This window comes from Lepisosteus oculatus, chromosome 9 (genome assembly GCF_040954835.1).
Source record: "Lepisosteus oculatus isolate fLepOcu1 chromosome 9, fLepOcu1.hap2, whole genome shotgun sequence".
NCBI classification, from domain to species: domain Eukaryota; kingdom Metazoa; phylum Chordata; class Actinopteri; order Semionotiformes; family Lepisosteidae; genus Lepisosteus; species Lepisosteus oculatus.
The window spans coordinates 46203191-46225158 of NC_090704.1; the positions used below are offsets into that span (position 1 = coordinate 46203191).

The 21968-nt window shown below is 46.8% G+C and overlaps 3 protein-coding genes across 8 annotated transcripts in view; 2 read left to right on the forward strand and 1 right to left on the reverse strand.

Annotated features, from left to right (window-relative positions):
• prkcab (protein kinase C, alpha, b) overlaps positions 1–6286 on the reverse strand; it is a 188537-nt gene extending 182251 nt beyond the window's left edge. For both annotated transcript variants that reach the window (XM_069194637.1, XM_069194636.1), the window contains exons 1-2: positions 5911–6286; positions 1959–1990 (exon numbers count right to left, since the gene is read on the reverse strand). In XM_069194637.1, coding sequence (XP_069050738.1) covers positions 1959–1990; positions 5911–6080 — 202 coding nt within the window. In that variant the 5' untranslated portion in view covers positions 6081–6286. The remainder of the gene's footprint in view (positions 1–1958; positions 1991–5910) is intronic.
• Positions 6287–10472: 4186 nt separating this feature from the next.
• Positions 10473–16409, forward strand: LOC102686358 (ntl-dependent gene 5). The gene is made up of 9 exons (XM_006635479.3): positions 10473–10545; positions 10845–11020; positions 12093–12269; positions 13113–13212; positions 13447–13523; positions 14065–14253; positions 15044–15223; positions 15679–15876; positions 16280–16409. The coding sequence occupies exons 2-9, from the start codon at positions 10951–10953 to the stop codon at positions 16342–16344; spliced, it is 1056 nt and encodes a 351-aa protein (XP_006635542.2). The 5' UTR covers positions 10473–10545; positions 10845–10950; the 3' UTR covers positions 16345–16409.
• A 1909-nt stretch (positions 16410–18318) lies between these two features.
• The window catches only part of cep112 (centrosomal protein 112), a 144387-nt gene continuing 140737 nt past the window's right edge, over positions 18319–21968 (forward strand). For all 5 annotated transcript variants that reach the window (XM_015356208.2, XM_015356211.2, XM_015356214.2 and 2 more), the window contains exons 1-3: positions 18319–18448; positions 19906–20027; positions 20538–20728. In XM_015356208.2, the coding sequence (XP_015211694.2) occupies positions 19928–20027; positions 20538–20728 (291 nt within the window). In that variant the 5' untranslated portion in view covers positions 18319–18448; positions 19906–19927. The remainder of the gene's footprint in view (positions 18449–19905; positions 20028–20537; positions 20729–21968) is intronic.

Genomic DNA, 21968 nt, shown 5'->3' on the forward strand with positions numbered 1-21968 from the left:
CAGGACTCTGAAGAGTGATGTCGCCTCCTGTAACTGGCTGGGTGCCAAATGACAATACACTGTACCAAAACAAAAGTTATTTTTCCTCAAAGAAAGAAGACCAGGCAGTCTATTTTTAGAGGACAGGTGTGGCAGGATTTTTTGTTTGTTTGTTTTAAATTGAAACTCTGGAAATGAAGGACCCGAGACCTAGTCTATTGATTTCAGCCACGTCAGGAGTGGCATCTAGAAACATTTAGGCTGCAAAGCGAGAGAAACAAAATCAGGACAGGAGGACTGGTGTGTGGAGTACAATCCTTTCGTACAGACAGGACTTCCCACTAGAGCAACAGGGCAAAGAAACGCCTTCGTAGTACCATGTAGGGTCTGAGACAGGGCTGCCCCAATGCCATGAAGGCCAGTTTGTGGAGTGACTGGGATCCTGTTGTCTCTTGGGTATTTTCTCCCATCTTGGCCATTGAACTCTGTAGCTCTTTCAAAGCTGCTGTTGGTCTTTTGAGTTTCCTCTTTGCCAGGCTGCAGACTGGAGTGAGGTCGAGGCAGTCTCTCGTGGTACAAAACACCTTCCATTTCTTTGGCAACTGCGTAAAGTGTGCTCACCACAATATTCAGAGACTCGCTTGATATATTCTGTGCCCTTCTCCTGACCTGATCTGACCTGTCCAGACTGGATCTCACAACACAAAACAAGTCAACCCAAATCATCGCTCAGTGGCAAACAAAAGCAGACAACTGTGATGAAGGCTTCTCTTAACATCACTTTGCCTTGGACACATTTTTCTCATCAGAAAAATTATCGTTTGACGGACAGAATGATAGACTTTGAGTTTATAGGTAACGGAGCACCAGAATATTTCTGCATTTTGTGGGGCATATGAGCAAACACAGCCCTGGAGAAAGGGACTTGGTGCTGGGGTCGCCAACTGTGCAAAGCAACAAAGTGTGTGTAGGTAAACATGCATGGAGCAGAAAACAACATTCTCAGCTCCAGTGCGGGGATTAAAAGGCTCGGATTTTTCTTCTCGTATTATAATACACGAGATCCTTGCTATTTTTAGAGGTCTTGCAGCCCCTTGGGGTTCGGACAAAGCCGAGGAACTAAGAAGTGGTTCACGTGTGCCCGGCCCGCTGGCGACGAGGCCGCCCTTTCCCTGCCGCCCGGCGCTCCGCCAGCAGGGGGTCTTTCACGCGGGGGATGAAGCCCGGGACCCTGCCTTCTTTCTGTACAGCGACCCGCGTGCTTTCAGACCGCCCTCAACAGCTCAGCGGCCGCGGAGAGAAAGGGCACGAAAGGAAGCGAGTGAGGGCGCGAGCCGTGCGGGTCACGCCAAGCAACCACTTCCTGCCCGGGCGCGGCTCGCGGGGATTCGCAGGCAGCGCTGCAGCTCCGCGCGGCGGCTCCAGCACACCGCCCCTCCACCTGCAAACCTCTCCGCGGGCCGGGGAGCCAGCGCTGGGCCTCTCCACGTGAAGGAATGACTGCTCCTCCCTGCCCCCTGACACCGGGAGCTGCGAGCTACAGACACCACTCTGCCTCTCCTGGCCTTGAAGGAGAACAGGAAGATGCTACTTCACCGTCGGTTCTGAAAATAACAGAGAATGGCTCCCGCCCATCGTGACCCCCAACAACTCACGGCTCTTCAGTCTCGATCCTGCTCAGCTCATCTCTCTGTGCCACAATCTTCACCTCGTGTGAACGCGTAAGGCACCCGCCAGACTGAGAGAGCCAGAGGATACCCGAGCAGAGCAGCACAGAAGATACGCTGTCCGGTGAAGCGAATGACGAGGACAGACAGTATCTCCGTTTAGAGAATGGATGTCCACGTCCTCCTCTGCGCTAACAAGTGCTTGCAGATGATGGGAAGTGTTCTCTGGCTAAAACAGTGGCATTCCTTTAGGCTGCCCAACAAACCAGAGCAGGCGTCAAGACAGAATAACTCTTTTCATCAAGAACTTACCCTGGCACTGGAATCCTTGCTTTCCAAATCCCCTGTGAAAGGAAAAAGAGAGAAGAATCAGAATACGCCAGAATTATATATACAAGCGGTTTGACAAGCTAAAGGTTTTCGCATGAACGTTAATAAAGAGTAATGAAGGAGACTGGCGCCCCACAAGTATGCGGCTCTTAGCCACACAGAAGAGGACTTGGCATGTCATGGCTAGCGCTGGGGGAGGTTTGCACGTTTGTGTGATGCACAAAGAAAACAAAACTGCTTTTATCAGAGACCTTCACAGAGTGCTAATTCAGCTGCTTATCCGTTTGTATTTGCTTCTTCTCTTCGTTACTTCAGGAGCAAAAGCAGTGTCTGCTGAAATGTCTGTGTATCTGCTGTATCTCGCAGCCCATCTGTCCACCATCTGTGGCCAGTAGGATGCATTCTTCTCCATCTTTCTCTCAGAGCTCATTGAAAACCTCAAAACACCACTCAAGAGGAAAGACATGTTTTTAATTTTACTTTTTTTTTGTTTCCATCTATATTATCAGTAGCTCGGCTGGCAAATTCATATTGTATTACTGCGATGAAATGATTGTTATCTTAATTAGGAGCTATTTCTACTCTAGAGCAAAAAACCTGTGAGAACACTGTACTGCACACCTAGTGTAAAAACACTTAACTGAACCACTGGAGCTCCTCACAGTAAGAACAGGAAAGTTGCAGAAGGTGCTCTAACAAGCCACTGCATTCTGAACAGTAGTACTAAGCACACTACAGCACCATTAGTTTCTGAAATTGAAACTAATGAAACTAATTGAAACTAAACTTGAAATTATTCTTACTTTGCATGCAGTAATTGGCAGGGATCAACAACAGACAAAAAAACAGCTGTTTGGAGAGAATGAGCATTCATTACACAGGACTTTCATTACAGAAGAAAATTAAAAAATTAAAGTAGTTCATGTAGGTGGCTGCATCAGCTTGCGTAGGCTGCAAAGGAGCAAGCAAAGGTTTATTCCAGCCGAGAAGAAAAGAGAAAACATTTCGGCTGCAGAGCCTTCTTCAAGTGTCACACCTGAAGAAGGATCCACAGCTGAAATGGTGTCTCTCTTGTCTTTTCAGCCTGAAAATTAAAGAAGCTTCTTCACAGGACTATATTTTATCTAATTGTCTTGGCTTAATCTCTGATCTTAAACCTAAATCTGTTTTTAATGTTTTTGTATGAGGAAGACCAACACTGACCAGCGCCTCTGACCTCATGTGCGAGAGCTCTGGTAACTTTGATTTCAGAACATGTCAGATGGCCAATCTATAGCCAACTGATCCCAGAACCTCACCCCGTTGTTTCTGGGAAGAAGCCGGGGAATTCGCTTCAGTGATGTGGCTGGGCAGCTTGTCCCACTCTCCGAAGGCGTGCACTTTGAGCACCAGCCTTGTGCAACACCTGCCTGCTGGCGTACGTGAGGCGGCGTGATCGAGATAGACAGAGCATGCCCTCTACCTCCTCCCTGGGCGATAACTCATGATTAACTCCGCCTTGCTTTTACTGTACATAGCGCTTTTCAGCCCAGAGAAGTATAAACACAGGAGAGGACCCACATCCCCCGTCACTGAAGAGCAGCCCCCCAAACCCCCCCACAACACCCCAGGGGTAACACAGCCCATCAGCCCCAGCAGACCAGCAGATCAGGTGGAGCAGTGAGAGCTGCTTCAGCAGCTGAATGAAGAGGGATCTTTAGCAACACCAGACAGCACAGGCCAAGAGCACAGCGCAGCAACTACGCCAGTACTGTCCAGGAGTCCTTCACGACTGAGGAGTCAATGAACTCAATAGAGTCAGCAACTCAGTTTAATGACTCAGACTGGGGACAATATTTGGGAAATTCAGGTTCAGAGGTCAGAGCGCCACCTACAGGTCCACCAGTATCACTTACAGCAGCAACCTGGTTTCCCTTGGAGGCCTCCCACCCCAGTACTGAGCAGGCCCGGCTGAGCTTCCGAGACCTGGGGAGGTCAGGCTGTGAGGTGGAGACAGACTCCGAGCAGCTCGAGAGGCAAGGCTTCACGGCCGTAGCCAGCCCTCCCAAACCTATAAAGGACTCCGTGAAGCAGGACCCTGTCTTCTTCCCTTGTTGCAGACTCCTCCGTTTCTCCCAGCCCAGGCTTTCACAAATCACAACAAGATTGCACACCAAATGTTAACCACATTGGTGCAAATTCTCAGCTGCTACCTGCCACACATTTCCACATCTTGCTTTATAACTCATGGAGCACAACCCCCACCACCACCACCACCACCAAAAACGTGCTGCTGTAATTAGAGCACACCTCTTGGCCACAGCACTAGGACACAAAATGTGCTGAGCTGACATGCAGCGCAGTGAAATACAGATCCGCACAGTCTAGTCTCATAGATGGAAATTAGAGACGTTATAAAAAAAAGTTTTGCATACACCCTCCTGCACAGCATTCAGGGCAGCTAGCTCTAGATAGCAGCCCACATCATTCACTCAGGCCGTCTGTGACCGACCTGATAGATGGCACCTCTGGGGGAAATTATTTCCCCATTTCCACAGGGGATTAATCACTTAATGGCGGTCAGCCGTCTGTGGGTACCAGTCAGGTTTGCCCGCACGTCGCCGGCGACTGCAGACCCTTTCTGTGCACTGGCGTACGGATGCGTGCGGTGTCACACCACCAGGCAGCCCCGTTTCCACAACAATGGAAACGGGTTGAAAACGCAGGGGACCAGGAATTCTCTACCGCTGCGGCAGCCTTTGAACAAAGCTCGGTTCAAGAAGACCGTGCAAGTGCAGTTATCACCAGGGCCGCGCGGGTTTGTTTTTTAACAGCGGTTTTCTCCAATACAGTGGCTGAGCGAAACTGCACGCCGGTACTGATAATCCACGAACACGCAGGTGCGCGCCCCGCGTTCAAGGGAAATGAAGCCCACCAGCGCGCTGCAGACTGTCACACACATCTGTAACGAGAGCCATTAAAAACGCAACAGATGCCGTTGGTTCCAGCGCTCAGGTTGTCGGCGTTTTTAATGAATCTCGGTCTACGTGGAAATTAGCCTGCGAAACACTTGTTGCGAATCTTAATTGTAAACCCCCGGCCTACAGACGTGTTAGGCGGTGTGCATTCAGAAGCATGCCTGCTGTGTGGCAAAACTCATTTGTGTTTTAATGCAATTAAAAATTACAGCATAGCTGGGTTTCCGAACGACGTGTAACCCCCGCGGGGACATCGCGGTTCACAGTTGCTAAATGGAGCTGCCGACTGCCGAAGGCACTGTTTGTTTAACTTGCTTCGGGATTGCGAGAAGGTTGTGCGGGAACTTCAGACCTGTAGATCCAGCATCATCCTGGAAGCGCTTTCACGAGAAAATCCGCCGAGACGCAGACCGCGGGTGAGTCGAGTCCCTGCGCTCTTCACTTTTTCAGAATTTTGCTGAATACATATCGATTGTTTGGAGCATCAAAAAAAAAAAAACCTTCTGCATCTTGCCATCTTTCGTATCGCATCCTCGCAAATACAAGGAAACCGGGGGCGTTTTTCAATCTGGAGAAGACAAAAGCCCCCCCAGATGAATCCTAAACTTTAAAAGGGCGCAGAACCCCGTGAGCGCAAAAGACCCGCACGACGCCGGCCCGGGACACCAAGTAACTAAACTACCTGCGGTCACAGCCCAGCCCAGCCAAGCCCAGCCCAGCCCAGCCCGCAAAACTCCGCGGCTCAGCAGAAAAAAAAAACCCAACTTGGCATCTTAAGTTTCTGCAGCGAAACGGGAGAAACCGCCTCTCCCCGGCGGCTGCGCTTCCTCCCAGTTTGCACCAGACTGGCCGCGGAGAGGCAGGAGTGGGAGACGCCGTGCAGGGAGGAAAAGAGTTATTCCAGCAGAAAACTCCCCGTCGGCGGACACTTTCGAAACTGCCGAGGGGGGCCCCGGATTTAAAGAGGGCTCGCTTACCAGATGAAGTCGGTGCAGTGGCTGCAGAAGGTCGGCTGTTTGAAAAACCTGGCCGTGAACTTGTGGTTCTTCACTTCGTGGACGTTCTTCTGCCTCAAAGCACCTTTGCGGGCGAAACGGTTCGCTACGTCCGCCGAAGGTGGCTCGTTGATATGTATCATATCAGCCATGTCAGAAAGCGACAGAGCCCTCCGTTCGGCTTGGCTTGGTCCCGTCCCGTGTGGGTTATCTTGTGCTGCTGCAGGAGTTTCGTGTCTGTGAACTGCGGGCGCTGTCGTTGCAACTCAAGACGTCTGACCAAGCGGCGTCCCCCCTCGCCGGCGCTACAACTAGTTAATGACAGCTCAGACAGCGGACTCTCCTTCCTTCTTTGACTCCGGCTGACGTCAGTGCACATTACACTCCTGGGGAGGATACGTTCATTCCCCGATGGAAAAAAAATGGTAGCGCGGCGCGCCACCTGCTGGCCGTCGGGCTGTGTTGCAGGGCTGATGTCTTCGTAATGACCGGTGAATTTAAAAAGTGCCTGTAACATTATTGAGAGTGACTTCAAGTCCTGAAGCTGCCGCAGTTCTTTGGTATCTTTAAACTTTTAACTGAATGAGCTTTAAGCAGCTGGACACAGGTATGTTAACCTGTTAGAACTGCAGAGATTGATTCTACAAGCCCCGTTCATCTAGTAAATAAAATCCTCAACTCGGCCACACAGTTTGACAATAATTCTACACAACGCACCAAAAGCATCATATGCTGTAACAGAACCAAAATCAATTAATCTAACTCTCTTACATATTTTGCCTTCCATAGAACACAACTTTTAATACGTGTCAGCTTTAATAAGATAGCAGCTACTGTATATCACCCTGCAACTCACACCTAGCAGCCCACTGAAGCTCAGTAGGTGTGAGCCTGGCCAGTACCTGGATGGGAGACCTCAAGGGAAAAACTAAGGCTGCTACTGGAAGTGGTGTTAGTGGGGCCATCAGGGGGCGCTCACCCTGTGGTCCATGTGGGTCCTAATGCTCCAGTAGAGTGACAGGGACACTATACTGTGAAAAGGTGCCCTGTTTTGTATGAGACATAAAAACTAATGTCCTGACTCTGTCATTAAAAATCCCAGGGTATTTTTTGAAAGGAGAAAGGGTGTTAAGCTGGTATCCTGGCCACATTTCCTATTGGTCTTTACTAATCATGGCCTTCTAATAATCCATCCTCCATCTATTATAACTCTATTCTACTGATAGCTGAGAGCTCTCTGAGACCCACTGAGAGCTGGTGTGTGGTGAGCGTTCTGGCGCACTCTGGCTGCTGTCACATCATCCAGGTGGGGCTGCACACTGGTGGCGGTGGAGGGGAGCCCCATTACCTGTAAAGCACTTTGAGTGGAGTGTAGAGAAAAGTGCTACATAAGTGTAAGAAATTATTATTAAGTGCTGTGAAATGCTTTAACACGTTTAAGCATGTCATTGCATTTGTGCATATGACAAATAAACTAAACTGAACATCTGAGTCAGCATGATTTTGAGAACATGTGACTTTTGTTACCTGGGAGCATTTTCAGTACATGGACATGTGTAAAGTATAAGAACAGGACAGGTCCAGAACTCACGTCTCAGCTCAGGTCCATCAGCCCGGAGTATAATGTACTGTAGGAGAAGGCCAGAGGAAAAGGGAAAAGATGGGTCTTTAATCTGGAGGTGAGCAAAGAAGACTGGGAACATCAGGGAAGAGAATCCTGGAAATTAGGAGCAAGGAGTCAAATGGATGAAAGCCAAAGGCGATGATAACCTTGGATCAGACTCATGGGAGCTCAACTTATGTTAAGACGGTTGCTGTAGCATCTATCTACATGTTTTGAAAGGTTTGAATTAGTTAAAATCTCAAGGGGGTACTTGAGGCAACTAATTTAGGTGGAAGGGGTTCAGCTGGGAAGGTTACTTGGAAAGTGACTGGTGAGTTATACTGTGCTCGGTGGCGACACCTTGTGGTGGATTCTATGTTTCTCCACAGGGAGTTCTCAGGGGATGTGGAAGGCGCACAATAATAATAATTGCTTACACTTATATACACTGTAGCGCTTTTCTGGACACTCCACTCGAAGTGCTTTACAGGTAATGGGGATCCCCTCCACCAGCACCAATGTAGAACACCAGAACGCTCACCACACATCAGCTATCAGTGGGGAGGAGAGCAGAGTAATGAAGCCAATTCATAGAGGGGGGTTATTAGGAGGCCATGATTGATAAGGGCCAATGGGAAATGTGGCCAGGACGCCAGGGTTACACCCCTACTCCCTGTGATTTTTAATGACCACGGAGAGTCAGGACCTCGGTTTTATATCTCATCTGAAGGACAGCACCTGTTTACAGTATAGTGTCCCCATCACTATACTGGGGCATAAGGACCCACATGGACCGCAGGGTGAGCGCCCCCTGCTGGCCCCACTAGCACCTCTTCCAGCAGCAACCTTAGTTTTTCCCAGGAGGTCTCCCATCCAGGTACTGACCAGGCTCACACCTGCTGAGCTTCAGTTGGTTGCCAATTATGAGTTGCAGGGTGATATGGCTGCTGGCTAGACAAGTGATCCAGTTTCTCCCTTAGCAGGAGTGACATTGCATGACATTTCTAGTCTAGATTGAGATTTACTTCTTCATCCCTGAGCCCTGTGCTATCAGAGGTACTTTAAATATTACAATGAAGGTCAAGTTGTGTTTGGAGCGGAGTGGTGGTTCTGTGGCTCAGGATCTGTGCCTGTGGCTGGAAGGTTGCCGGTTCAAATCCCGCAGCCGGCAGAGGAATCCTACTCCATTGGGCCCCTGAGCAAGGCCCTTCACCCCAACTGCTCCAGGGGCGCTGTACAATGGCAGACCCTGCGCTCTGACCCCAGGCTATCTCCCTGTCTGTGTGTCTCATGGAGAGCAAGCTGGGGTCTGCGAAAAGACAAATTCCTAATTCAAGAAATTGTATAGGGCTAATAAAGTGATGTTGTTGTTGTTGTGTTTGGAGTGATGCTAGGATTAGGGTTAGTGTTAGACTGTCCACAGTTCAGCTAGAATAGTGTGGTGCAGGGGTCAGGACATTTCACTTGTCACTGGCTGGTTGTGGGTTTGAACTCCAGGTGAGACATTGCTATTATACCCTTCAGTGAAGTACAGTACTTCACCTAAATTGGTCCAGTAATCAGCTGTATGCATGCAAATGTAAGTTGCTATGGACGTTTGTAAGTTGGAGTCAAATATAGTCCAGAGGAAGTGACTCCATCTCCGGCCTATTGTAATGTTTCTTAATTTCGTAAGTCCATGACAGTAAGATGCCTGCAAGTATATGAAAACAGTAAAGGATTAATTGCACAGTAAAAGGAATAAGTCAATATGTGCATATTAGGATACCTACTGTAAATGTCTGCTTTTTACCAGATTTTGGCTATAGTGTGAATCCTACTCCGCAGTGAAACTGGTCCAGTAGGGAAATTGTAGTAATGATAGTGGCGTACAGTTAGGTCTGCTCCTCTTTAACAGTAACTGTGTATTTTGTACCATGATAAACACTCGCCTTTAATGTACTGTCCACAGTTTTCACTTGTGTCTGCTGGTTCGTGTTTCACTGTTGGATCAGAAGAGATCCACTGGGCTCGCTTTGTCAGGGCCTTCGGGTACTTCGGGTACAAGTTTCCCTTTTAGTCTTTTTGTCTCCTCTGTTCAAAACTAAAAAGGTCCAGCTCTTGTTGCCTGTCTCCTTTGAGCTCCAGAAAGTATCTGCCTGCTCTTCCCTGGACTGATTCCAGAGGACAATCCAGATCTTAAATGCTGTACCTAGCCAAGGCACTTACACGAACGAGAGGAAAACTGCTTATTAAAATTTAAAATACTTCCCAGATCTTCTGGGGGCTCCTCGGACTGTACCGGAGTCCCACAGAGTTTGGGAACCAGTGTCACTGGGAATCAAACCAGTTTTGCCGAGTCAAATCAAAGTTAAAAAACAATAATGAAAAACAGAAAATAGATGAATAAGTCAATATGTGCGTATTAGGATACATTAGAAGATATTTTCAGTATCTTTAGATAAACTGCTCCTCTGGAACGATTGATTTATTCAGTAGCAAATAAGAGGAAACGTGTTTTAAACCTCAAGCAGCCAACAATTTTTTTTGTTTCCAGCTCTCACTGTGTCTCATCTGATTGTCATCTTGGAGCTGTGCTGAGCTGATGGGCACGTCACAGAGCTGAGGGGCTGGTGTTAATATTAACCTGCTCTGCCTGCTCTCCCTCTGGGCAGATGATATAGTGTTTACCGCAGTGCTGTCTGTTATTTTATACACAGAAGTTTCTGATCTGAGAAAACTGCAGCTCCCAAAGCCTGTATCTTTAATGATTGTGGGTGCCAGCACAGTATTAAGGGACGCAAACAAAGAGCAGGCTTTACTGACCATGCAGGCAGACCCCAGGTGTTTTGCTTTCTTTTGCTGCCTTTAAAAAATATTGATTTCAAGAGAGTTACTTTTCAACTTTGGGTAAATACAACTGTGGTTTGGACTTTAGACCCCTGATCAAATCAGAAGAGAAAGGAGACCCCAGGGTTGATACTACTTATAATACTTTAATGTCCAGAAGAATTTAGAAACATCTAGAAGAAAAGGTGGAGGCTGAGTTCAAGCGGGGCGCTATTTTAAATCTGTGCTGAAGAATGTTGCTTTCTAGACATGCATATCGTTCAGAATTATTCATTATTAAGTTGGAAGTTATTTTTTATTTAGTCCTGAAAATGGACTATTTTCAGTTTAGACATGTTCAGTATCCTTATACTGTACTTATGTGCCTGAAGATGATTTTTATTCCTATTACTGTTGTTGTGTGCCCTGCAGCAGTGTTTGTGGTTGGTGTTTTTATGGAATGATTGGCTAGGCTTATCTGCTCTTATCTGTTGGCTCATCTGAGGTGGACAAACAGCGGTGTCAGCAGGCTGATCTCTTAGTCCGGCTCAGCTCTCCCGGAGAGGACAGACCCTGTGCCTGCGACTGTGTCCTCAGCCCTGCCAAGGAAGATGCTGTGGGGACTAGCTCTGCTGTTACTCTGCGAGGTCTCCCTCCAGCCCTCAGCGAACGCTGTCAAAGGTACAGTAGGTCCTGGCTGGCCTTCTCATTGAGCAGTATTGTAGCCATGAGCGACCTTGTATATAATATATATATTTATATATTATATAAATATAATCAGAGTTACATTACAAAGATACAGGGAATCAAGAAGACCTTTGATGAAATTCATCCTTTGATTCAGTTTGTAGCAAAACTGTTTGATAAATTAAACATTAAGAATATGTTGGGTCAATGAAGTCATCTGTTGTGAGATGAATTAAGTGTAGGAGAAATTAAAGTGATTTCCAAATAGGAAAATGAGCTACGAGCAGAATTACTTTCTTATGTTTGAAAATAGATTTCTCTGAATACTTTTAAGACAACTAACTCTTGGTTTTGGAGGGAATGTGTATGGAAAACTCAGATGAGATTTTTAAAAACATAATAAAATAATACAAGAAACACAACTGCTTGTTGGCAAAATTGTGGCGAGACTAAAGCTCATTACACACATGTATTATATACCTGTCCTGTTCTGAAAGGATTCTGGGATAAAGTTATTAAAGTTGTGGAATGTCTATCTATGCCCAGATAATTTTCTTCTTGGAAGAACTCCATGGGTGTAGTTTTCTGAAATAGATAAGTACCTCTTTAGAAAATTAAGAACAACTATTTTACAAATAACAAGATAATGGCTCAAACCACAGGCACCTCAAATCGGTAAACGGACTGAAAGAATTAGTGACGTTTATTAAATGGAATGGATAACAATGACCCACAGTCTTTTGGTCAGCTAAATAACGACTGCACTGGGCTGGTCGCCTGTCCTCCTTCTTGAACACGAAGAAAGCTATGCAAGTTCAAATGAAAGACATTAGAGTTCATTAAACAATTTCATTAATGCTCTACACTCCAATGCCACAGTTTCAGCTGGAGCTTTTTTGTCTTATATCTGCTGTGCTTATGTAAAATAAAGGTTTTGTAACCAGAATTTGTCAACTGCATTGCAACAGTGTCCTAATATACGTTTAACATCTAAGAGTAGTAAAATATTTTTCTGAAAGCACACCGTGCAGATTAACATCACACTGTATTGGCTGTGCATCTGCAGTGTGTGGGCGCCCCCCGCTGATAGAGAACGCGGAGATGGAAGACGACAGGCGTGTGTTTGAGGCCGGAGAGGAGACCTTTTACACCTGCAAGCCCGGATACAAAACCACAGGGGGCTCCAGGAAGGTGGTCTGCACCCTGTCTGGGGCCTGGAGCAGACCAACTCTGAAGTGCTCCCGTGAGTTTCTTACCGCATCGGAAATCTCCAGTTTCAGTTTGCAGCAACGACATCGCAGGCAGGCCTTTCCGTAAACACGCTGAAACAGAGCAGCACAGGGCAGACCTTCACACTTAACATGTGCAGTGAAATGTGTGACTTCCCAGGCCACGGTTAACTGGTAAAAAAACACTGCCCACTGGGACAGAGCAAGAGGTTTCTGGCAGACCAAGCGCCATGAAATTTGAGGTCAGCTGGTGAAATGGAGGTGTGACTCCATCATTCCTGGCCGGAGCTGCTGCTTCTGTGGAGTGTTGAGGTTTTTTGTTTGTTCAGTTATTTACAGCGCAAAACAGGCTGTTGTGCAACTGTGAAATTCCAGGGGAAATTCAGAATAAAAGCAATTTACTTTTAAATATAACATTGGTTTTGCCTTACCGAGGCTAGTGCATAACATCTCAGGAGAATCCTTTTTTCCTGCACCCATCGAGTTGATGTAATATCTGCTTTTTAACAGGGCAATGGTAAACCACAGCATGTACAGTGCAGTGCTATGTGCCATGCCTGCCTCACAGCGTGGCCCTGTAGCAGCTTCTTCGCTTGGATGGTCTGCCACCGTGCAGTCAGGGCAGCCCTTCGTAAAGAGGAGAGCCACAGTCACCACAGGGTTTCTTCCACTCTGACCCGCAGTTCTCTTATTTTTGGAAACTTGCTTCTCTGCACAAATCAGATCGGCTTTTATTTTTTGGGGTGTAGAATAAAACTCCCGACTCAGCTACTGAATAAACATGACACATTTGCTTTTGCTTTTGAACTGGTGCAGTTTAGATTGATGTTTAAAAAAAAAAAACCTGGTTTCCTCAGGAAAATCCTGCCCCGTACCAGGACCTCTGCTGAACGGACAGATCCAGTTTCCCGTTGACATCAGCTTCCAGAGCGTCGTGAATTTTACCTGCCACGAAGGGTAAGGAGGGGCTGCGGCACTTTGAGAAACCATTTCCACACCAGGTACCCACAGGCAAACCGCAGCTCCCGCTCCTGGCCAGTAGCATGCTGGGACTCGTGTCCTCTCCCCAGGGCCCTCCCCCACGGAGTCGGCTGCTGGAGCTCAAATGAAGCTTTCTGGGCAGCAGGGCTCGATCTAGACCTGAGCCCGGAGCTGCTCGCCTGAGCCCTCCTCTTTGCCCTCTTTCCGCAGGTACGTGCTTCAGGGTGCCCACACCAGCCAGTGCCAGCACGACGGGACCTGGAGCCAGCCGCTGCCCGTTTGTGAAAGTAGGCCCTTGCCCGGTCGCTCGGCGATACAGGTTTTCAGTGCAAAATGGGAATTTTCCTTTTTTTTATCAATGCACGGCGCAGTGGTGAGTTTCTTCAATAGATCTGCACTGAGTCTCTCAGCAGAATGAAACTGCTGCGACACCAAGCAGCAAAGTGCTTTTTCTGGTTCAAGATCATGAGACAGTCAGCATTTACCTTGCAAACAGCATTGCGGTTTTTGCAAGTAATTTACATTTGTGGAGGGCCAGCGTTGTGTTTTCGTTACTTAAAAATCCTTAAACACACCCCCGAAATAGACCATCTGTTTCTTAGACAGAACCCATTTTTTTAGTCTGACTGAATATGTTGTTGCATTGAAATGATCAAATTACTTCTGCTCGCTTCCCCCCTGTAATCTGCCACAGAATACAAACTGCTATTATATCACAGTATAAAGTACTGTATGTGCCAAAGGACAGGTACCAGTATTCTGTATATGGACAGTACTCATTCAGGGGCCTGCTGTGTGCCTGTGCTCTGTGTCTCTTGCGAACCTCAGCCGTAACCTGTGGTCTCCCGGACATACCCCAGTACGGACTGATCCACCACACCAAGAAAATCACAGGAAACACAACGCAGTTCGGAGATGTGGTGAAGTATGAGTGCTCTCCGCCTTACGCCCTGTTTGGGAATGAGTTCGGATCATGCCAGGCGAATGGGAATTGGACCAAGCCTCCAGAGTGCAAAAGTGAGTACAGGTCCTGCTCTCCTGGCCGGGACAATCAGTGTGCTTTGGAAAAGCCCCTGCGTGCCTCCGACGGTGGCCAGAAAGCTGTTTCTGTGGGTTTAGTTTTTTTTTTCCGTGGCGGGCTGGTGGTTCAGGAAAGGAGCGGGAAATGGGCTTGTCAGCGGGAATGTCCCAGTTACAGCTCCGGCGGCGCCTCCTCGCGCTCAGCTCAGCCAGGGAACCGGTTTCCCCTGAGAAGAGGGTCTGTAAGCAGGTTGATGGTGCCCACAGGTGACATCTGGTCTCTCTCACTTGGAATACAAGTGCCTGTCTAATGAGTTCATATTGTTATACCATACTAAACGCACAGCAGAAAAAAAATAAACTCCCAATAACCACCGTACCAATCACAACAAGTTTCGGCTGCCAGTGGGAAGGCATGAACTGGCTGTCCAAAGGGCTTATTGGACAGCTCACAGCTTCCTTGTGCTGCTGTCTCGCCAGGAGAAACAAGCCCACAGGTGCCTCAGGTCTCGTGCATATCGCATGTACTGTGTATAGGATGGGTATTCACAGTAATAATAATAATTCCTTACACTTATATAGCGCTTTTCTGGACACTCCACTCAAAGCACTTTACAGGTAATGGGGCTCCCCTCCACCACCACCAGTGTGCAGCCCCACCTGGAGGACGTGACGGCAGCCACAGTGATCCAATACTCTCCCCACACACCAGCTCTCAGTAGAACAGCAGAGCAGCCTGTCTGGAGGAGAGAGGTCAGGTGCCCGTCTCCCCCTCTGTGTCTTGCAGTCGTGACTTGCCCGTTCCCCAGCGGAATACCCAGCGGGTTCATGACGTTCGCTGTCGTGAGAGACTACGGCTACAGAGAGAAAATTAAATACGGCTGCAACCCTAGTTTCATTCCGGATGGCCCACTGGAAATCCAGTGCGAGAAAACGGGAAACTGGTCCGCAAAGCCAGTCTGCAGAGGTGGGTAAGAAGGACGCTGGAGAAGCCAGAGTGCTGCCTCATAATTTCTGTGTCCAGTATAATATTAATTGATGCAGAAAAAACCCTCAAAGCCGTTCATCTACTGTATTTCAGATGTTACTGTACCGACATGTAAGCTCGATGTCTTACACCTGTGGCAAGACACAAAAGGGCAGCTGAACAAATATTTTGAAAACTATCTACCTGGGATGTGATTAGTTGTGTGTGCTACAGTACATCAATGCTGACAACCGCAGGGCACAGGGAGAGGCTGTAGGATGCTGAGTTTCACTCTGAATGTGCAGGTTTTTAGAAGGCGCGGAAGATGTTCAGCAATAGACTGGACCCACTTTTTGGAGAAGCCAAAGAAAGCTTTTTCTTTCTCTCCAAAATTCAAAAAGCTGACCTTCCATTTCTTGAACATAATGTCTTGTCTTGTTTCGTCTTTAACCCAGCATCCTGTATAATTGATATTCGAAGAGGACGCATCTTTTATAGTAGTAAAAAGATATGGATTGAAGACCTGCCTGAGAAACGAGTGCAACATTCTGAACATGTGGCATTTTACTGCAAAAATGAGGAAAAGAAGTGTGGGTACCCAGTGGTGACCCAGTGTGTTGATGGTACCCTGAATATCCCAGAATGCTTCAAAGGTGAGAGAATGGCAATAGAAAATTGTATTCATTGATATAAAATATTTTTTATAGATGCATTCTGGCACTATTATTATTATTATTATTATTATTATTATTATTATTATTATTTTATTATTATTATTACTATTACATTTCTTATATGCTGTTACTATCTTCTATGTTTGGTATATTCTAAACCATTTTTTCATTTAGCTGCATTATAATAACTTGACATCGAGGATACAAAGAGTGAAACCGTTTTCAGGAACATTGTAAAACGTTTTTTTTTGTTTATGATTTCTGGATTTTCCTCAAACCCAGAAAAAGTTTCAGAAATGTTATAGAACATGAAAAAGATAAACATTTGCAACAGTAATAATTTGACAACTAATTTATTAACATCTTGTGTTTTGTTTTCTAGAACCTGGTGCAGTTGAATACAAGTTAAATTACAAGTCATTACCTTCAGAAATTAAGATGTGTTAATTCCTCATCATTCTCTCTCACGATACCATGAAACAAAAATAATAAACTGTGTTTATAACACCGCTTTTTATGTCTCTACCTCCTTATTCTCCCCCAATCTCCCTTTATTTCTACAATAGTTTATAAATATTTCAGCTGTGTCTGGTTCTACAGATTCAAATGACAAACAACTGGAAGAAATGTCCTTTAGCGAATGCAACTCTCCCATTTTTTTTTTCAAATAAAAGAATCAGTAAGACGTTTAGACAGTATCCGTATTGATATTCGCCGACAGGGCTTTTGGGCGATAAATTGCAGATCAGGACCGTCCTATCCTGGTGCAAAGTGTCACCTGGCATTTATTTCACGTTACTTAATCGGTCTCTCCGCTGACGCCGGGACGCTGAGCTTTTTAAGAATAAATTCACTTCCAAACGGAAGGCACCACACCCTGGAAACCAGCTGTAGGGCAACTATACTAACTACCACACCACTGTGCTGTTAATACTGAGTGCTAATTAATGATCATTAATGTGTGTTGAGGGATACCTGCAGGAGACATGCAGCTGTCAAGATGCCCCACTCCTCTCTGGGACTGGCTGACAGCTTGGTTCAGAGATGCATGAAGGCCCATAAGATCCACATTCCCGGGTCTCCGGCATGCAAAAACCTGGGAAGAAAACCGGCAATGCAGTACAGTCCGTCTGGAGTCGACCATCCGTGCGCCTAGCTGGCCGAGGCCAGCTCGCCAGTCGATTTCGTCTTTCACTCCTGCTCCCCGCCTGCTCGTCCGGCGTGACCAGTCTCGCTCGGGATGTCTCCAGGTCTCCCACAGCGAGAGACTGACTGGACGTCACCCGCTCCCGGCCTGTCAGCGGCTGTGCTGCTTCTGAACGGCCTTTAATGGACTAATTAAAACCCATAACATCACAGCTTCATAGTGAGCACTGGCTAATTGAAGCCTGAGCCATTAGAAACCACGAATTTATAGTTACTGTATATGATCAATTATCAACATCAATTAGATGAAACCTCTTCTTCTTCTTCTTTTTCACAGCCTTAGTCCCAGACTGTCCTGGGGTCAGCTGCTTTGGTTGCTCTTCTCCACTTGTCTCTGTCGAGCACATCTTCCTCACTCACTTCACATACCTCCATATCTTTTCTCACACAATCTATCCATCTCTTTCTAGGCCTGCCTCTTCCTCTGTTACCTTCCACCTCAAATTCCATTACCCTCTTTGTTACTTCCTCAACCTCCCTCCTCATGATATGTCCATACCACCGTAACCTCGCCTCTCGCATCTTCTCAACCACATCCACCACCCTACATCGTCTACGGATTTCTTCATTTCTGATCTTATCCTTCATCGAAATCTGCAGAATCCATCTCAACATCCTCATTTCAGTTCTTCCCATCAAGTTCTCTTCCCTCTTTCCAACTGCCAGTTCTATATATATTGTAACGCTTACGGCCGACAAGCAGTGTGTGTAAGAGCCGGCGTACCAGAGCGGGTGACGTCACCGCCCTTCCCTGTGATAGCAGGACCACAGCTACTGGGCTGTGGAGAGATCTCTCTTTGGCTCACGGGGCTAGGTCGCTGCAGAGAGACGCGGAAGTCCCGGGTTTGAGCCCCGGAGGGTGCAGGGGCCGACCAGATGCGGCAAGGGCTCCCGCCTGAGCCCCCGTTGCGTTACAATATATAGAACTGGCATATATATATCTACATATACCATGCAGGGTGGAATTGGGGCCACAATGTTTCCTTTTTTGTGTGCAGAACTCTCAAGTGTACGAAGTGTGGAATTGAACTACAATATTAACACGCAGGGCCGGTGGGGAAAAAAAAAATGACCGTAAGACCCTTCTCCTCCTGCTCTTCATGAGCAGCAGCAGAAGCAGCCCGAGCTGCGGAGCTTGTAGGCCGCGGTCGCCATGGAAACCGACGCGCACTTGTTTGCGGAAATCGGATGTGACGTCGGTGCTGCTGGCTGGGATGGAAGTTTTGAACCGTTTGGAGCCGTGAGGAGCTGCAAATCTGTGCGGCTGTCAAAGTTCTTGCAAGTGATATTGAGTTGTCTTTTTTTATTTACACTCCTCGCCGGGTTCAGTGAAATTCACTAAGAGGTGAAGATGCTTTATTTTGTTATGTACACGACAGAATGTAGCTTCTCAGTTTGCTGTTTTTTTATGTTTTCGGGTCCTGTTTTCGTCGGGCAGAAACGATAGTGTGGTCGAGTTTAGCTCATGAATAACCTTATATCGACTGTGTTTGTGGTGTTTGCTTGTAACACAAGGTCTTTGCGGTAGTCCTCGTTAGTTTTAGCTTTAATTTACTTTCCAGACTAAAATTATGTTTTATTTTATACTCATTTAATTGCGTCCTTCTAAAGTTAGCTTCTTTCAATGCTAAGAATATTCTGTATAATTCAGCTCTTACTTCTTCTTTTAGGCAGGACGCATCCTTTTTTGCTTTTATTGTATTGTGTTGAATAGAAAACGCGAAATGCCGTCCAAGTACTGCAGCTTTTCGCCCTCTCTGTGTTTAAAGGAAGTTGTCCATCACGCAGTGAACTACTCCAGCATGAAGCGGTTGAGATTAATGGCGGTCAGGTCGTTCGTAAGGAGTTTGACATCTTCCCGAAACGCTCTGTGTCTCACTCTTTCTCTCAGATAAAGGATGCAGGTTACAGATTAGAAACATTTTGGTTAAGATGTTTATCATATTAGAAAATCAAATGGGGTGTGTTTTATAACGGTATTATTTTATTTCGTTGGCTTTACTGGCATACCCTGTAAATCTGGTGAATCTGAGTCAGAGCAGTGAGGGCTTTTGGGTGAAGGCACACTGAGAAGACCAGCCTGGTACATCCCTGGGGTTGAGGGTGTGTCCCGTACTGACAGGCTGAAAGAATTGAGCTGTTTTACTCTTGAACAGAAGAGCAGAGGGAAGGTATTGAGGTTCCTCAAGGTTAGTAGCAAAGTGAAGTCTGCGGGCTCCTTCAGGAATCCACAGAGGAGACGAGTGGGCACGCCGTGGAAGAGCCTGTAACTGTGAGAACAGGACGCAGTTCTTCACTCTCGGGGTCGTGGGGGTCTGGAACCAGCTGGCCAGGCATGCTGTTGAACCTGACACCCTGGTTTCTTTCAGGGTTTCTTTCCTTTCTTTTCTATAGTGAGCTGTGTCGCTGTGGGTTGGCTGCAAAGGACCAAGTGGTGGTTAATTCCAATCTGAGAAGCAGAAAGAAGTAACATGTTCCAGCAGGGAATCCATCTTTCAGATGGTGTAAAATATTGTCTCCCCTTCGCAACAGGTTACTCCTGGCTGCTTCACAGAATTGTCTAACAGTTAATTATCTAATAACTTGGTGATACCTTTAATAATAGCAGGAAACCTGAGCAGGAAACAACACAGTACTTTGCACAGGCACCACATTAGCAGTACAGTTGGGGTGGATTAATTTTCCTCAAATTTAATTGTATGCTTTTGCAATGCAGGATTATGTGTGCATAATAGGCATACTGTCAATGATATGCTTTTCATGCGTTTGGTTATGTGAATACAAATCTCTGTTTTATGGCAGTTTGTCAGAGGGACAGGCCGTAATGAGTAGCCAAGAGGACACGTGGGAGAAACTGGACTCGGAATTTGATCACTACTTGGTGGACATGAAGCCTTATGTCCTGAAACTACCTCACACATCAGGTAAAAAAAAGTCACTGGTATCAGCTGTAACCTCCTGTACTGCCATGTTTTGCTGAATTCATTATGTTCTGCAATGCCCCAAAATATTTTGTCCCTGTTTATAATAATATTATTCAGCCATTCAGTTTGGAGTGTTTATAAATGATAAGGTAAGATCACTTTATTGGCCACATACAATTTCTTGCATTAGGAATTTGTCTTTTCGCAGACCCCAGCTTGCTCTCCATGAGACACACAGGCACACGGACGGGGAGAGAGAAGCTTGGGGTCAGAGCGCAGGGTCAGCCATTTATACGGCGCCCCTGGAGCAGCTGGGGTTAAGGGCCTTGCTCAGGGGCCCAACAGAGTAGGATTCCCCTGCCGGCCGCTGGATTTCAACCGGCAACCTTCCAGCCACAGAGCCACTGCCCCGCCCCACCCTCATGTGTAACCAATGAGTGCGGGAACCCGTGTTCTACCTGTTTTCTCTTTTGTCGCTCTGTTCCCGTCTTGTAATCCTTCCTCGCCCAGAGCGACAGCGCTGCGCTCTGTGGATCAAGAAGCTGTGCGACCCGTCCGGTTCCGGCGCCGGCATCATGGGCCGGAAGAATCGCAACTTGTACACCCGGCTGTTGCTGCACATGCTGCGGAGGGGGGTCCTGGAGGGGCCGTTCACCCACAGACCAGAGCCCGGGAGCCTGAAGACACTGCCCACGTACATGGTAGGCACAGACAGCAGTGCTGCACCAACACGAGCCGGACAGGAGAGTTTTTCCTGTCCCTGAAAGTCATAGTAATATATCTGTTTTAGAAATATGGTTTTGTAAAATCCATTTATCATGCACTATATCTTTAGATGTTTTTAATTTATATGTTTGTATGTTGTTGGCTCTGTCCTTCTTATGGACTACAGATGCAAATTAGATTTTACCCAACTCTGGTGTTGCACGAGAGCTGTGGGCTGTCACTGTTCAATAAACTAAACTAAATATCGCTCTACAACTCACAACTGGCTGCCCACTAGAGCTTGGCAGGTGTGAGCCTGGCCAGTACCTGGATGGGAGACCTCCTGGGGAAAAACTAAGGCTGCTGTGTTAGTGGGACCAGTAGGGGGCGCTCACCCTGCAGTCTTTGGTCCTAATGCCCCATATAGTGATGAGGACACAATAATGTAAAAATGGCTCCTTCCTTTAGATGAGATGTAAAACCAATGTCCTGACCCTGCATGGTCATTAAAAATCCCAGGGCCTTTTTCAAAATGAGTAGGGGTAATACCTGGGGGTCCTGGCCTCCTGATAATCCCATCCATGAACTGGCTTCATCACACGCTCTCCTCCCCACAGAGCTGGTGTGGTGAGCGTACTGGCGCACTCTGGCTGCATCATCCAGGTGGGATCAACCCACTGGTGGTGGTGGAGGAGAGTTCCCGTTACCCATAAAGCGTTTGGAGTTTAGTGTCTAGAAAAGCAATTTTTTGTTGTTGTTGTTATTATTATCATTCCAAATAGTACACAGTGGTTTATACTTGTAGGAAATTAATTTTCTTTCTTTTGCAGTAACGTGGACTAGCCACCAGGTGTCAGTGTTCCTCCACCCATGAGGCCCAGTGGCCTCTGAAATAAGAACATGAAAAAGGTTACAAGTGAAGGGAGACTGTTCAGCCCCTCCAGCCTTTTTGGTAGTTAGTAGCTAATTGATCCCAGGATCTCATCCAGTTGTTTCTTGAAAGAAGCCAGGGTATCGGCTTCAACAGCATGGTAGTGTAGCCTGTTCCAAACTCCCACAACCCAAAATGATCTTCTTTTGTTCCCATCCTGTGGTTTTCTGACATTCATCAGTTCACTAAAGCGTAATTAGAAAGGTTAGATCATTTTGAAAGTACACAGAATTTCTCACCCCCCCCCCCCCTCCCCATCTGATGTATCACAAGAATTTTAACAGCTAACAAATGTAGTGTTTATT

What these genes read in the sequence shown, in the direction of transcription:
- LOC102686358 (XM_006635479.3), top strand. Translation starts at nt 10,951, where the DNA reads ATGCTGTGGGGACTAGCTCTGCTGTTACTCTGCGAGGTCTCCCTCCAG. An exon ending in AATTTTACCTGCCACGAAGG is followed by an intron (nt 13,213 to 13,446) that starts GTAAGGAGGGGC and finishes CTCTTTCCGCAG; the next exon opens with GTACGTGCTTCAGGGTGCCC. An exon ending in CGCAAAGCCAGTCTGCAGAG is followed by an intron (nt 15,224 to 15,678) that starts GTGGGTAAGAAG and finishes TCTTTAACCCAG; the next exon opens with CATCCTGTATAATTGATATT.